Below are 14,938 nucleotides of genomic sequence, written 5' to 3' on the forward strand. Positions count from 1 at the left end.
ATACACCTATTCTGTGCTTTCTCAACCATGGTGCGATGTACACCCTCAAACTATAAGCCAAAGTTAGCTACTCTTTTTTTTTTAATTAAACTTTTTCTTAAATATCAGGTAATTTGTACCACTAATAAAGAATATTTAATACAGTTGTTATTGTCACTTTAAAGTAGGTGGTTATAGCTATGAGATATTTTATAAAATCATTATGGTGATTCCCTTCATGAAAAAATTCTGCCGTGGACTCACAAAGGAGAAACAAATGAAGAATATACTCATAAAAATATTAACTTAAAAGTAAAGACTACAAAAAAGAAAGAAATTAAGCAAAACACAAAAATTGTAATTTGTCTTTGTTTACTGATAGTTACTTTAAGTAAAAATGGATTAAACTCTGCAGTCAAAACACCTTGCACTGATAAATTAATGACACATAAAAATAGTTACATATTGCCCCTGTTTCAGACACATAAACATTGTTTTTTACATAGGCTGAAAATAAGATATAGGTATAGATATTTCATGCAAATATAATGAAATAAAATCAAGTGTAGTTCTTGAGAAAATGGACTTTATGTTAAAAACTTCAGAGAGGTGTAAAAGACATTCTGCATTGACAGCATAGGTTAATTTATAAACAGCATGGCAATCACAAATAACTTGAACACATTATGTATGAAATAAATATTAATAGTGTTAAAGAGGGAAATGATAGCAGTACAATTACAGTAGGGGACTTTAATGTGTGCTTTCACAACTGAAGAGGTTAGTCAGACAGAAGCCAGTAAAGAGCAAACATTAAAACTGCTGGAGATTAAATGGACAAAATAGATAAATACAAACTCTCCAGAGTTCTTTAGAAAATAAAGTTTTGAGTTTGAACGGACTGAAGACTCATAATGCTAAGTATAACAAACACTATAGACAGCGGTGTGCCCTCGCTAAGGTTTCTCCTATGGTGGAATCCAATGATGGTGCCGTGTAGTTGGAGAACTGTGTGTGTGCTAAAGCATCCAATCAGCAAGTGACACCCATGTAGCCTTTTTGTGGCAACATACTCTTTTCTCCAATTTTTTTACCCTATGCTCATTTCCTGGAATCTGTTGGCCCATTCTCAGTTCTATAATTTGTCATTTTAGAGGTACTAGAGAAATGAAATCACCTCACTAGACATACTTCTGGGTTTATATCTAAATAATATGATACTGTAGCTCAGACTTCTGCTTCCCCATACACTGTATATGCATATTTCACAACATGGCATAATAAAAACAACCTAACTTCTTAAAAACGGTGCATAGATGACATTATATAATGGAATAGTATCCATCTCTTAATAATAAACAGATCTTGCCATTTGTGATAACACAGTCAGCCTGAAGAATACTGCATTAAGATAAAAAAAAAAACACATCACAGAAATGCATACACTGAATAGTGTCACATATGCAAGCCACAATGTCTCCCTCACAGGAGTGGTTCCTAGAGTGTTGGCTGTGCACGCTTAGATGGTTGGTGAAATTGGAAGATGTTTGTTAGAACCTTCAGCTTCTCTGACATAGTCACAGTGAGGTTGGAAGCAGTGAGGCAACAGAAAGCAGACTTGAGGTTAGGAGGAGGAGGATATTGTGAGAGAGGGTCAGGGGACGTGCAGGGGAAAGCAGGGGTGGGACGATCAAAGCACATTGTCTCCACCTATGAAATTCTTAATGCACCTAGGATACATATTCTTCTGATAAAATTAGACTGGTATTTGACATGACCATGATTTGCATCAATGTGCAAAATTCTGTACCAATGGATTAAAAATCACATGATTTGTGAGTAACAATTAAGGCCTTGAGTTGAGGAGTAGATCCAATACTCTACCTCCTGTTCTATCCTCCCTTGATATTTCTGCATCCTCCTTTCCTTCTTTTCAGCTCCTATCTCCTTACCTACAAAAGAAAGATAAAGGAAAAGAGAGCCATCCCTGAGTCCAGCCTAGTTTTCTGTCTGTATAAGACCAATAATAACTTATAACAAACTCCTAATGAAAATAAGCATCTGTAGCCCAAGAGAGAAAACAAACCTATTCAACCCCCTTAGAGGAAATGGGACATCATCCTCTTAGGTTTCTTCAGCCTAATTTAGGGCAAAGAGTACCTTTAAAGGGGCAGAAAAAATTAGGGGAAAATGGTAAAATAAGCCAGGGATAGCATTTGTAAATGTTGAGAACTTCCAGGCTTAATAGTAGTCCTGTGTGGGACAGTCTGAAATGCTGGAACAATTGGGATCAGAAACTTTCTACCATGCTGTCCTGGAAGGTGTCCTGTTCTCATGAGTAACAGCAACTGATGTGCCTGAGGCTGGAACATGGAAGATACAGGATGTCAGCATCCAGCATGTTGAGAGGAATGAATCCTGTCAGGTTGGATCCAGCATCCGTGTCTAGTTCTTTTGTTCTGAAAACATAATTTCTCACAAGCATTATACAGTTCTAACATTATAATTGTATGAGGTGTGCTCATTGTATGAGTAGAAGTAAGACATGTGCAAATTTATCACAAAAATATATATCCTAGGTCTAACAGATAGATATGAGTGTATAGATATACAAGGTAAAATAGTTTAATAAGGTCTTCAAAAGCATCAGAGACCTACAGAATGTGGCATTTGAATATGTTATTATTATTCTAAAGATCCTTTGACAACAAGACAAGTTAACTCCTGGCAACACCCATCCTGCCTCAAAGAAGATGATGAGCATCAAAGAACCTCCTTATGGAGTAGGCTGCAAATGTGGCAAACAAGCCACTGGGCAAAATATCTTCGTTTCTACCACAGACAGAATTCTGCCTAATAATGGGCAAGCTTAGCTGCAGGCAGAGCTGATGCCCAAACTCTGGAGTACATGGTAAGCAAGTCCTCGATAGTTCCTGTCTCGCAAATATGTCCATCATATATATTGAGCTAGAAGGCCGGAGATGATGCTCCAACATTATAGAGAGTGTTGCGTGAGTGTTCAGGCTGTCTTTTTTTTTTTTTTTTTTTTTCATTTTGGAAGCCGCTAACCTGTACTTCCAGTTCCCTCAGGTATCTCTGTTGGGGTTGAAGACCAGATAGTCTACTCTTATAATTAAGCTTTGTTGTTTAGAGGGTAAGATGTTTTTAGGTCAAGATAGATGTTTTAAGTTAATATAGAGGAGATAGATAGGTATTGATTTTCATTCAGAAATTTAGACCCAACAAGATAGGAAAGATGTTTACTTCAAGTTTGCCAAATACAAATAGCCAAACCACTATGAATGTAACATTTATATAACTCCTGATTGTCTCATGGTTCTTCCTGCTGTATGTAGTTTATTTTATTCATGTGTAATAATATAAATGTATATGTTAAAAATAAACATAATAAAAAATGTCAAAAAGTTCTTAATGCACAACCTTTTGAAAGGAAACAAACATGCTAACTGTGTGAGGAATGATTCACTTGATTGCTGTGTTGTTTTACAATGCATGTGGAGAGTAAAACATCCCATTGTAAATGTTTGCCATGTACAGCTCCTATTTCTCAGATTTGTCTCAGAAAAAAAAATCAAATAAAAGCCTTTTACATTTATAATATCAACACATATGTAAATGGAAAAAATTAAAAGATCTAATCTAGACAAAAAATACAGTTCTGTGTTTAATCATGAGAGTAGAAAAGATAGATACCTCAATCTTTAGTGTCTTCAGTAAGTTATGAGAGGATGTGTTGATTGAAATGGAGCAAGCTTTTCATACCATGTAGAGTGCACCAGTGTATGTGGAAGAAGAAGAAATGAAGGTGTGAAACTCCATCATATTTTGTATAAATTATAGTTTCTGCACTTAATAGTTCTGTAGTACAGCAAAAATTTTAGTTAACAGTATATTGTGCCGTGACAAACTGACTCCCAATTCTACAGTGATGGGTAGTGGGTTAACTATGTAATGGGCCACAGTTCAGTGATTTTTGTACATGACTCAGAACTGGTGATGTTTTGTTTAGTTCATGTTATCCTTCTCTAAGTCAAGTGACTAGTAGAAATATTAGAATATACAGGTGAGAAGCAAGACAACCATATGAAGCACTTGTGCTTCCTTGCTGCCTTGTTTAAGGCAAATTGAAGTTCATCAAGTAACAGTTTTAATAAAAGTTTCTGCATGGTTGTTAATGAGGACAGGACAGGAGAGGAAAGGAGAGGAGAGAGAGGAAGAGAGAGAGAGACAGAGACAGAATGGGTGGATTAGGGAACAGAAAGTGCATGTTCATGACATATAAAAGTTTCTCAAAACAGAAAGACAATTTTCTCCTGTTTACAAGTTCCTTTTATTCTTAGTAAATTAGTTTTCATATTTCATATGTATGTGGTTTTAAAAGTACATGAGAGAGATTACTGAATAAGTAAATGTTAATTTTTTTATAAAGAACACCAAGGGCATATTTTGTGACTGCTATGATGCTAATTAGGAATATTTATTAATGATAGACTAAGGTCTCCCCATAGTGATAATACCTACTCAAGTAGGGTTGTGGTGAGAATTACATTAAATAATACATGTCTGGTATGTGATAATGACAGGAAAGCCACAGTAAGTGGTAGCCACTGTGAGTCCTATATTACGGTTGGGAAATAAGATGGGAAATGCTTCGCTTGTGAAGTAGTTGCATTCTTTGTGTACATGTGTGTGTGCATTTGTTGGGCGAGAAAGAGCATGCGCACAGCAGAGGCCAAAAGGTAGACAGACACAGGCAGCAGGGAGTTGGGCAACATAGCCTGAACGCGGGCTTAAAGTGATTGTTAAGTGATGGTAATTATATGTAGTTAAAGACTAGAGAAATCTAGTTTGGCAGGAATGCTCTGGAAAGTAATTATGGGGGAAAAAAAAGGAGTTAAATTACTTAAAGTCTCAATCAATAAAATTGTAGTTATTCCCAAGGACAGGACTGGAATGTCAATCTGCCAGAGGAGATGGGAGACGGAAGTGATGTGACTGTAGGCATGAGCACGCAAAGCAAGAATGTCTGTGAAGCTCACTGGGAGGCTGAGTGGGATGGCCCACGTGCCTGGCTTGTTCTGTGTGGGCTACTGGGAATCGGGATTATTTTTTGGAGAGTTTCATTGTGTAATTAACTTTGGTGGAATAATTGTAAACTCCACATTCAGGTAACAGAGGAGACAGTGAGGCTAGGACCTACGGGTGACAATAAGGGAGTCACAAAATACAATGTAAAGACAGCACGACTACAGAATGAGAAGACAGATAAACGGTGTTATCCCGGAGGCTTGGAAATGAAAACCCAGACACTTGGTTGTTATTCCTTTAAAAGAGAAGACGAATTCATTACCTAGTGACACAAGGACATCCAGCGAGCCAGTCTGGTTTTAGGGGCACAATGGGAACCTTCCAGGCAAAGAAGCAATTTTCTTTTGGTGTTTGTGTCTTTTTCTACTGTCTGAATTGTTACCCTGTTTTCCTGATTCCTATGCCACTTTTTTCTACCCTAAAAATTTAGTGTCCTATGTCAACTTTTAATCAAGCTTAGTGGATTCTGTTTGCCTTCTCTGTGCATTGCTTATAGAACTTATAAAACACTGCTGTAGCTTGTCCACTGATGAACAGTTTGCAGACAAAAGCCATTTTTATCTTGTGTCACTGCTTCTTTCATTCTGTTGTCTATGCCTGAGATTCTTGATAAATATTGTTTTTTAACTCAGGGGTGAAATGAGTGAAACAATAACTGTGTGCCACTTAATGACACACCTTCCCTGATGAAGATGGTGAGGGTTTTTCACCCAAGACAGAAACACACAATATTCTCTGTAAAGTTGGAGTGGTAACATCCCTGATTTATTGGATATGAAACCACAGGGTGGTCTAATTTGGGGGACTTCTCCTTATCTTGGAGTCTTTGCAATCTAGAGTGATATGAAACTGGCTATCTGTAAGTTACAAGAGGCTGCAGGTAAGGTAGTTGGTATTTGGGGCAAATAAGCCCTTATAATAACATAGTAACTGTGAAATAACATCATTCAGTTTGTGCGAGCCACCTTCAGGACTCTGTTTTCTCAAAGTCTGTAGAATTTTGTGTGGATAGTCTTAGGTAAAGGTAATACTGACAGTGAAAGGGGATACATGTATTAACTAATTCCCAGATTGGTGCAGTTATTGGATTCATTTTTGTATTACACTATACTAGACTATGGGAATAAAAAAATGTTTAGAGATGTGGGGAATTTTTGTGTATATGATTTTCTTTATGTCTATTATTCTAATGTTGTATATTTCAGATATGAATACTTAAAACAGTAAAATTTTGCCTTCTAAAATTATAAGGATTAATTGACAGCAGACATACGCATGTCCACACCACCAGGTACATCACGCACTATGTGCTGACTAAGTTCTAATTTTTCATAATTCCATAACACTTCCTTTAGGAAAAAAAAACAACCATGCATGCATAGAATGCATACAGAACTCGTGCATGCCTATTCACCTTAGTGACGCACTCTTGACACAGGTGCTGGGCTCTTGGTTACATTAGAGATAAGCACATGTAAAGAGCGTCTAAACATACATTTGATTAACATTAACCTAAATATGGCTGTACCTATTACTAATGCTACCCAGCTGATGTGTCCAAGGTTGCACAAGAAGACTCTAGCCACTGTATACAGAGTGTCTGGTGACAAGGTTCTGGGATGGGTTCCTTAATTACATCAGGCACAAGCTATCAAAGAGTAAGGACCTCTTGCCTCACATTCTGAGGTAAATTTAGAATATGAGAATTAGACCTTAGAGTCTATATGGCATTTATCTTCACACATATCCCTGCTAGTAAAAAAAAGACCTGTATTGCTGTGAAGAAACCAACATACTATTTCATATTTTCTACTCTCCTGGGCAGTGGGAGACTTGATAAGTGTGGCCCTGACCATTGAACATTAAAAATAGGAGAAAGTGCTGTGATTTAAATTGAATTTTTAGCCAAAGGGGATGGAATTGAGATTTGACAGATAATTTAAATTCCCATTAAAATAGCCACTGGAGTTACTGGATATACCAGTCTATGGAAACTGCAGTGGGAGACTGAAAGCTGACCACTCTCATGCATTTAAAACAAGTTTTTAGAGACATACAAGTCCTTAAATAGCCCTTAAAGTACTTAAACCTAAAGAAAGTCAATATTCATTATACTGTTATTATTTATGCCAACCAATGCACAGAGTCCCTTTTGGAAATTGAAGTCAGATGTAATGTAAGAAATAAATTATGTTTATCCTAATAGATTTTTTCTTTTTATCCAGAACAATATTTTCAGTGGTAAGTTGAGTAACATTGAAATATATAAGCCTGCTGTATTCATGAAAAATTCCATGTCGTCCAGCCTTTATGGAATTCTGTTTATTTGTCCTTGTTCAAGCTGGAATCCATCATTTTAATTGAGCTCGATCTTATTACCTATGTTCTAAACTGTCACAGACAAAGCACAATCCCAAATGACTGTTTATTCACTTATAGGAATTAATGAAGTAAGCACTCAATTTCTGAATAAACATATTTTCATGGGAAACTATTTTATGTTCAGAAGATGAAATAGTGGGGAACACACAGGAGCCTTTAACAGTATGGCCTTTAAATTCTTTTGATCATAAGAGTTGTAAGATAATTTTTACTTTCTTTTGCAAACCTATTACTTCATAGAGGTGTTTTTGTTTTTTGTTTGGTTTGGTTTGGTTTGGTTTGGTTTGGTTTGGTTTCTGGGGTTTTTTTGTTTTGTTTTGGTTTGGTTTTGCCAATTTACAAGAAGGATAGAATTACTTTTCAGTGAGTGGGGTATATTTTGACATTATTCAAAGTAGTTTGTTTCAAATTTCAAAAAGAAATTCCAAGAGAGAATTCTCAGAAAAATGTTTGTGTGCTGGTGGTTAGAACTGGAGTGTGTCTAAAGCCTTCCAAAGTGTCTGTTTGGGTTGGAGAACTTTACCAGGGGCTCTTATTAAAAATCCAGACACACTGATTTATAGTTACCCTCAATCGATGGAAGGTACTGTAAGAAATCATCTAGGTTTATGGGAGGTAGGAGCCCTACTTCCTGCCTATAATGAGTTCAGATGCAGCCTCAGACAACAAGGAAGATGAGTCTGTACGCAGGACGGCCACTCTCTGAGAATATATAAAGCGACAAGACAAGTGGCAGAATCACATCCCAGGTGCTCGAATCTCCTCCTAGACCACCACCACCGCTCTCTAAAGTTCGCTATGGCTAACCACAACAACTGCTCTGGCAACCGCAGCTCAGGATCACTCAGAAATTCCTGCCATATGCCAGCCACCTCTTCCATTGCCCTCTGCTCTTCAAACATGGGCTGCGGAGAGGTCTTCTGCGTACCCAGCAGCTGTCAAGATCATACCTGGTTTATGGACAACTGCCCAGAGACCTTTGGAGAGTTTACCAACGGCCAGCCCAACAGCCGTGAAGCCAGCGGCTTTGAAAACTCCTGTTGTTCTTCCGCATACTGTGGGCCCAGACCCTGTCAAGGAGCTGGCTATTTTCCTACTTCTTCCTTCATCTCTGGCTCCTGCCTCCCAGCATCCTATAGGCCTGTGAGCTATGTGTCCAGCAGCTGCCGGCCGGTGAGCCCTTTCATGAACAACTGCCAGCCCATAGGCTGTATGGCTGGTGGATATCGCCCACTGCCTTGTGTTTCCAACAGCTGCCGACCCCTGGGCATTGTCAGTTATGGATGCAGGCCTTCAGGTTGTATGACCTATGGTCCCCAAACCATTCACATCGTGTCCAACAGCCTCAGACCTCTGCAGCCTGCCTGTGGTGGCTGCCAGCCCGTGACCCGCGTGTTCGGCGGTTGTCGCCCGTCTTGCTCCGCACAGGGAGGCCAGTAGCTTCTTCATTCCAGTGAACAACGATGATAAAAATCCAGGATAAAAATTGCGACTCTCTGGACTTTTGCTTCTTTATGAGTAGTAATAGTGTTTCCTTGCTTGCACTGTGTCTGAGTTAATGCATAATTCCTTTCACATTGTGACTTGCTTTCATCTCTCCTTGATGTAAAAGCTCTGCTCACTTTGCTGCCAATGTTGCTCAGGTGGGAGGACGATGTACCTGATGTGATCCATGCTACAATAAATGAGATTGATTCAAAATTAAGAACCTAGTGCATTGATTTGCCTCTCATGGCTGCCTTCTACCACAGGAGTGAGCAGCCTCACCTGCTTGTCAGGCCAAATTGTACTATATCCTCTTACCTGATGCCCGGACAAGGGTTTACCATTTAGGAGGAAAATGACTTCAGATTAATATGATGATGGAGCACATAATGACCTTTCTGGAAGTTATGGTCAAAAAGAGAGCTCAGCAATGATCTCTCAGCTCTGACTTGTATTGCACACACCGCCACCAGAACGTTCTCCGATTGCAAACTCAATAATAAGCTTCTGGGAGAGCCTATACTGCTTCCTTTGATCTGATCCCGTAAGACATGGTCAGTGCTCCCTTTGTTGTCTTTGTCCCACCTCCTTCCCTGGGTTTATCCCCTTCTATTCAGTACCAGAAGGACCACACTCCTGCATTCTTGTCTAATATATGATGTCTCATAAATGTCTTTAAAAATAATTGTTACTGTTTTCTATGTGTCACTATCAAGAGCAGGTAGGTCTTCTCCGTCTGCTGGAAATATCACAAACACAACCAAAATTCATTAATTTCCTTAGACTTAAACAACAACTAAAAACTATCGGACACTCACGGCATGTGGAATCATAGTGTGTCAGGTGGGAGAGATGAACTATGAAGAAGTCTGACATGCACACCAGAGTTTGCCTGCATCTTAATTAAATCTCACTATAAATGGGAGAATGCTCATCTTTTTGACATACTGGAAATGGCCATCTTCAAGTGCAGAAATTAAAAGGGGGAAGAGAAAAAAACATCAAAATCAGAGTTACATGTGACATAGATGCTAGCACAATCAGAGCTGTGATCAAAAATACAACTGGGCAAAATGGGAAGATGGAAATTCAGTGAAAGGGTTTTACAAACACGAAGAACTGCTTGAGAGATAACAGACCAAGACTTAATTTTAAGACCACAGAGCAATTCCTCCTGCTCTGCCACATCTCTGCAGAGAAACATGGCCTGGTAAAGAACGCAGAGCCGAAACTAACTTGTGTTGTCTCTCCTTCCCAGGGGAGGCGTGTGCCTCTGTTTCACAGTTCCAATCCTACCTATAAAGCTGCCAGCACTGCCACAGAATGAGAGTTCTCCCTTTTAAACTTATCTATCTACTTTGCGATGTCGCATGGAAAACTACAGTGCTCTGCATGTAAGGTAAAAGTTCTACAGCCTCAGCTCCAGAAGAACACAACAGTTCCTATCAGGTTTCTAATGCTGTTGTTGTAAAGTCCATCCTAAAGAAGTAACTTCTCCCTCTTGCTAGACTTCTTGAGTTGATGGCATCTGCACCTTTAGTTTCTGAATCCTGTCCTAGACAATTTGCTCACACCAGACCTTGATAATAAAATCGCACAGCTCCGTGTGCCGCTAAGTCAGACGCGCAGCTGTTGTTGATCTGGCTAAACTGCCGACTTTGACATCATTTCAAAATGAGATGAGTTGATCTATAAGGCATAGGCTGTTTGCTGCTAAAGATGCAGCTATTATTCTGACGACAGGACCATCTACTCATCTTACCTGTTTTCGAACTTCAAAAGGAAAATTATAAAGTGTCTTCCCAAAGCACATGCCATGCAATTATTTTGCTAAGGATCCAGTGGCATTCTTCCAACTTATTATGTGAACCAATGGCCTATTTCTTTGATTTTCCTTGAGCAATTGATGCTGAACTTGTAAGCACCTAACCATAATACTCTCAAGAAATTTCTCCAGGCTGCGCATGGAATAAGCATGAAGAGAGAAAGCTCCTGGTACACTGGGGACAGGAAAGAGAAACAAGAAAGACATAAGTAATATCGGCTATGAACTTTCAGACTGAAGCAAAAACATGAAACCAGATGTTCTGAGAGCCCAGAGAGTGTATCAGCATTGATAAATGAAAACAAAAACACTAATAAAAAGAACATGAGACTCGAGAATACCACTACCAAATGAAGACGCCAGAGAAAAATCCTTCTCTTCAAAGGAAGCAGGGAACGAACGGCAGCAAACTTCTACGGAAGTGACAACCACAAGGAAGGGTTTCAAATGGATGTGGAAATACGATGCTTTCTTCTTGTCCCACTCTATTTATATAAAATTATTTTATCTTATTGCATGTGTATTAAGGTGTCTTTGCCTATGGTGCATGCCTGATAGGCACAGAAGGAAGAAACCCCTGGATCTCTTGAACTAGAGTTACACATGTTCTCAGCAACCCCATGGATGCTGAACATCAAACTCTGATCCTTCCGAGGAGCATCCAATGAGCTACATCTCCAGCCCCATGATTGTCACATTTTCACTTAACCCATTAAATTGCTTTGCTTTGCTTTGCTTTGCTGGACTCTGCTTCCTGAGATAGTCGGGAAAGTCTAATTTTAAAACGATATACTGTTCAAACTGATAAGATAGTCAACATGTTGTTGCTTCATTTGATTAGTACATCTGTACATTTTGAAATTATTTCAGCATACTAAATTGCTAAGTAAACAAGAGATTCTTGCTTCATGCCAAATTCTCTTCCTGGTGCTAGGGATATAATTGTAAACAGTTCAATCATAGAGAGGGTTAGAAAATGACTGGTAAATACTGACACAAACGTAATGTTCTAAGAGTCTATTAACCAGTACCAAGAGGGAGTAAGTGCTATTATAAAGAGAGTTATTACTTTTAGAAAAGTCCGAAGCACTATGTTGTTAACAACTGATGACTGAGAGAAGTGGGTAGCCTGGCTGCAGACCCTCACCCCCGCTCCTGCCCTCCAAATCCACTCCCTTAGTCACACACCCAGTTCTGTGTCAGACCATCTGCCATGGCTTCCCCTTCCTCTCTGCCCCTATCTTCAGCAGATACAGAAGCTCTTCCCCTCAACATTCCTTCCCACTTACACATGGTCCTGGGCCCCAATTCCACAAGGCATTACCTGGGAACCTGCCAGCCCAGCCTGCCAGAGAAGCAATTAGGCCAATAAAGTAGCAGATAGGTAAGCCTTAGATCGTCTTCTCTCCCTGCTTTCCTCTCAATCCAACACCTGCCTTGGTCTCACCCTCAGCTGTGTAGCAGCCTACTATTATGGCCTCCCCTCACTCTTTGCCCCTTTTCCATGGAACAAAACACACCTTGGTAGTACACCCTCCTTTCTTCCCTCCTGTGGACCCCTTTACCTCTACCAGCCCACCCCTATTCCTAAGTGTCAGTCCCAATACCTAAGAACACATTCTGTCCAGAACCCTAGTGACCACCCCTGGCAAGGTCATAGGATTCCCTATTAGGAGACACATAGCCACCAGAGAAGGCAGTGTAAAATAAGGAATAATAATAGTAATAAACCCTCTCACCCAACAAAGACAGTAACGAAAATCAGTACCTAGAATTATAATCATCCCAAACCCAGACACCTAAATGCCAGAATAAATGCAAAATCAATAACATCCAGGACAATATGTCTCTGTTAGAGTCCAATAACCCTACTCTGGATATTCTGAGAGATAGCTGAAGCACCAAAGAAAAAAACGGGGGGCCTTCAAACATGCATATGATTGAGATTCTTAAACAAGAAATGAATAAATCCATTAAATGAATTTATGAATCACAAATAAATAAAACATAAACAGAAAAATTTCATATCATTTTGCATTCAGCCTGACCATCTTGGATCAAAGATAGATGCCAATATCAACATAAACAGCAAACAGAAAGCTCCAAATTCATGAAAACTGAACGACTCACTATCGAATGAAAAAAAAAGAATGAAATCTGGGAGGTGATGGTACACACCTTTAATCTCAGCACTTGGAAGGCAGAAGCAGGTGGAATTCCAAATTCAAGGCTAGCCTGGTCTTCAGAGTGAGTTTCAGGACACTCAGGGCTACACAGAGAAATCTTCGCGTGTGTATGTGAGTGTGTGTGCGTGTGCGTGTGCGTGTGCGTGTGCGTGTGCGTGTGTGTGTGTGTGTGGAGAGAGAGAGAGAGAGAGAGGGAGAGAGAGAGAAAGAGAGAAAGAGAGAGAGAGAGAGGAGGGAGAGAGAGAGAGAGAGAGAGAGAGAGAGAGAGAGAGAGAGAGAGAGAGAGAGGAATACTTAGCTCTAAACCTGATGTATCTAATCCCAACACTCAAGGCTCAAGGACAAAGGAAAAGGGGGCAGAAAGATTGTTAAGAGCCAGAGGAGCTGGGAGACACTAAGGAAACAAGAAAGAAACAAAGGCACAAGTAAACTCACAGAGACCGAGGAAGTATACACGGGGCCTGCAGGGGTCTGCACCCCATGGGATCCTGGACCTAAAGGAGAAGTGACCCCCTCTCTAACTCAGAAGCTATCTCCAATCGATAAACACTTGCAAACAGAAATTGAGATTAAGGGAAACAAGCAACCCTTACGGGTGGGGTGCATGGACAACAGAAGTGAACTGAAAGGCCTCTTTGAGGATTTTTTGTCTCCTAATGTCATGTCAAGATTTCTTTTTCTTTTTTTTCTCTTTTCTTTTTTTATTTTAGTTTATTGTTTTTGTGTTTACTTTCATTTTTTATTTTTTGCTGTGTCTTTTTCATACTACAGGGTGTTTTCATACACATACACACACACACACACACACACACACACACACACACATACACACACACATTCATACTTACATATTCTGTACTAACCAGATTCAAGGTGTGTTCTGGGCATGAAGACCAATGTCAAATACAGGGACTTGATGACAACGCAGAGCTAAATGAGGCTGGTACAGCCGGAGGAAAGTAAGAGAGAATAGTGCCAGGAACCATGCCCAGCATGTTCAGTGTGTCAGACAGACCCTGTGGCCAACAGCAGGATCAGCCCCATCAGGTATGTCTAAAATGTGTGTAGTAAGCATTGGTGATTTTCCAAAAGAGTTGTCAACTCATCCAGATGGGCCTCTAATTAGGGATGAAGATTTCTTTGAGACTTGCTGTAAATCATAACAGTTTGCTGAGGCACTAAAACTCCAAGTCCATATACAGAAGTAGACTGGCTCTTCTGTGAGCTGAGCCTGAATATGTGATGTTAGGGATTTATTCATAATTCACTTAGTGGTGTCTTTATGGAATTAGTGTAGATTTGGTCTTAAGATTCTTTGGAGGAAAATGACTAATGAAGGGGAGAATGCGACTGCTTGCCTCCTCCCTTTCCTGTCAGTGTTTTGTTTTGTTTTTTCCCTCTTCCCTTTCTTTTTATGGCTGCTGAGCAGAAGCAAACAACAATGTATTTTCTAGAGACTTTAACATAATCTGTTGCTCCTACTTATCCATTTACTCCTTTGCTGAATAGAAACATGGGCTGGGGCAGTTGAGTTTCTCACTAATACAGTATAAGAGAGTGTAATGTGCATAACCCTTGACGTCACAGAGGTGCCAAATCTGTAAGCAGGAGGTCATGGGTAGGACCCATCACACATGGAACTGTCATAAATGTTCACCTAAACAATTACAGAACTCTTTGCTTGCAAAAACAAGATGTGTCAAATTATATAATGTTTGATAATGTTCAACATAAAACTATCCATACGATACCTTGCAAAAAGCCTTGCTCATAGTTTGAATGTAAACAAATCACCAGGCTATATATTAGGATGGGAAGGTTACCCTATCATATGATTCACATGAAATTTAAAACTGTTTTCTTCATTGTGAAACATTTTTGACACATTTGACCTGACACTTCCTAAATATTTTCTTTTTCCTATCAATATCCAGGCATTTGTCTTTTTTTCAGGCAATTACAGTGTTTTCTG

The 14,938-nt window shown here is 39.5% G+C and overlaps 1 protein-coding gene across 1 annotated transcript; it reads left to right on the forward strand.

The window, feature by feature from the left end:
- The first annotated feature begins 7,828 nt into the window (after positions 1–7,828).
- Positions 7,829–9,178, forward strand: KRTAP26-1 (keratin associated protein 26-1). The gene has a single exon (XM_084801874.1). It carries the CDS (start codon positions 8,269–8,271, stop codon positions 8,908–8,910), a length of 642 nt encoding a protein of 213 aa, XP_084658000.1. The 5' UTR covers positions 7,829–8,268; the 3' UTR covers positions 8,911–9,178.
- The last annotated feature ends 5,760 nt before the right edge of the window (positions 9,179–14,938 follow it).

The sequence above is a fragment of the Acomys minous genome (genome assembly GCF_964271855.1).
Source record: "Acomys minous genome assembly, chromosome: 11".
Taxonomy (NCBI): domain Eukaryota; kingdom Metazoa; phylum Chordata; class Mammalia; order Rodentia; family Muridae; genus Acomys; species Acomys minous.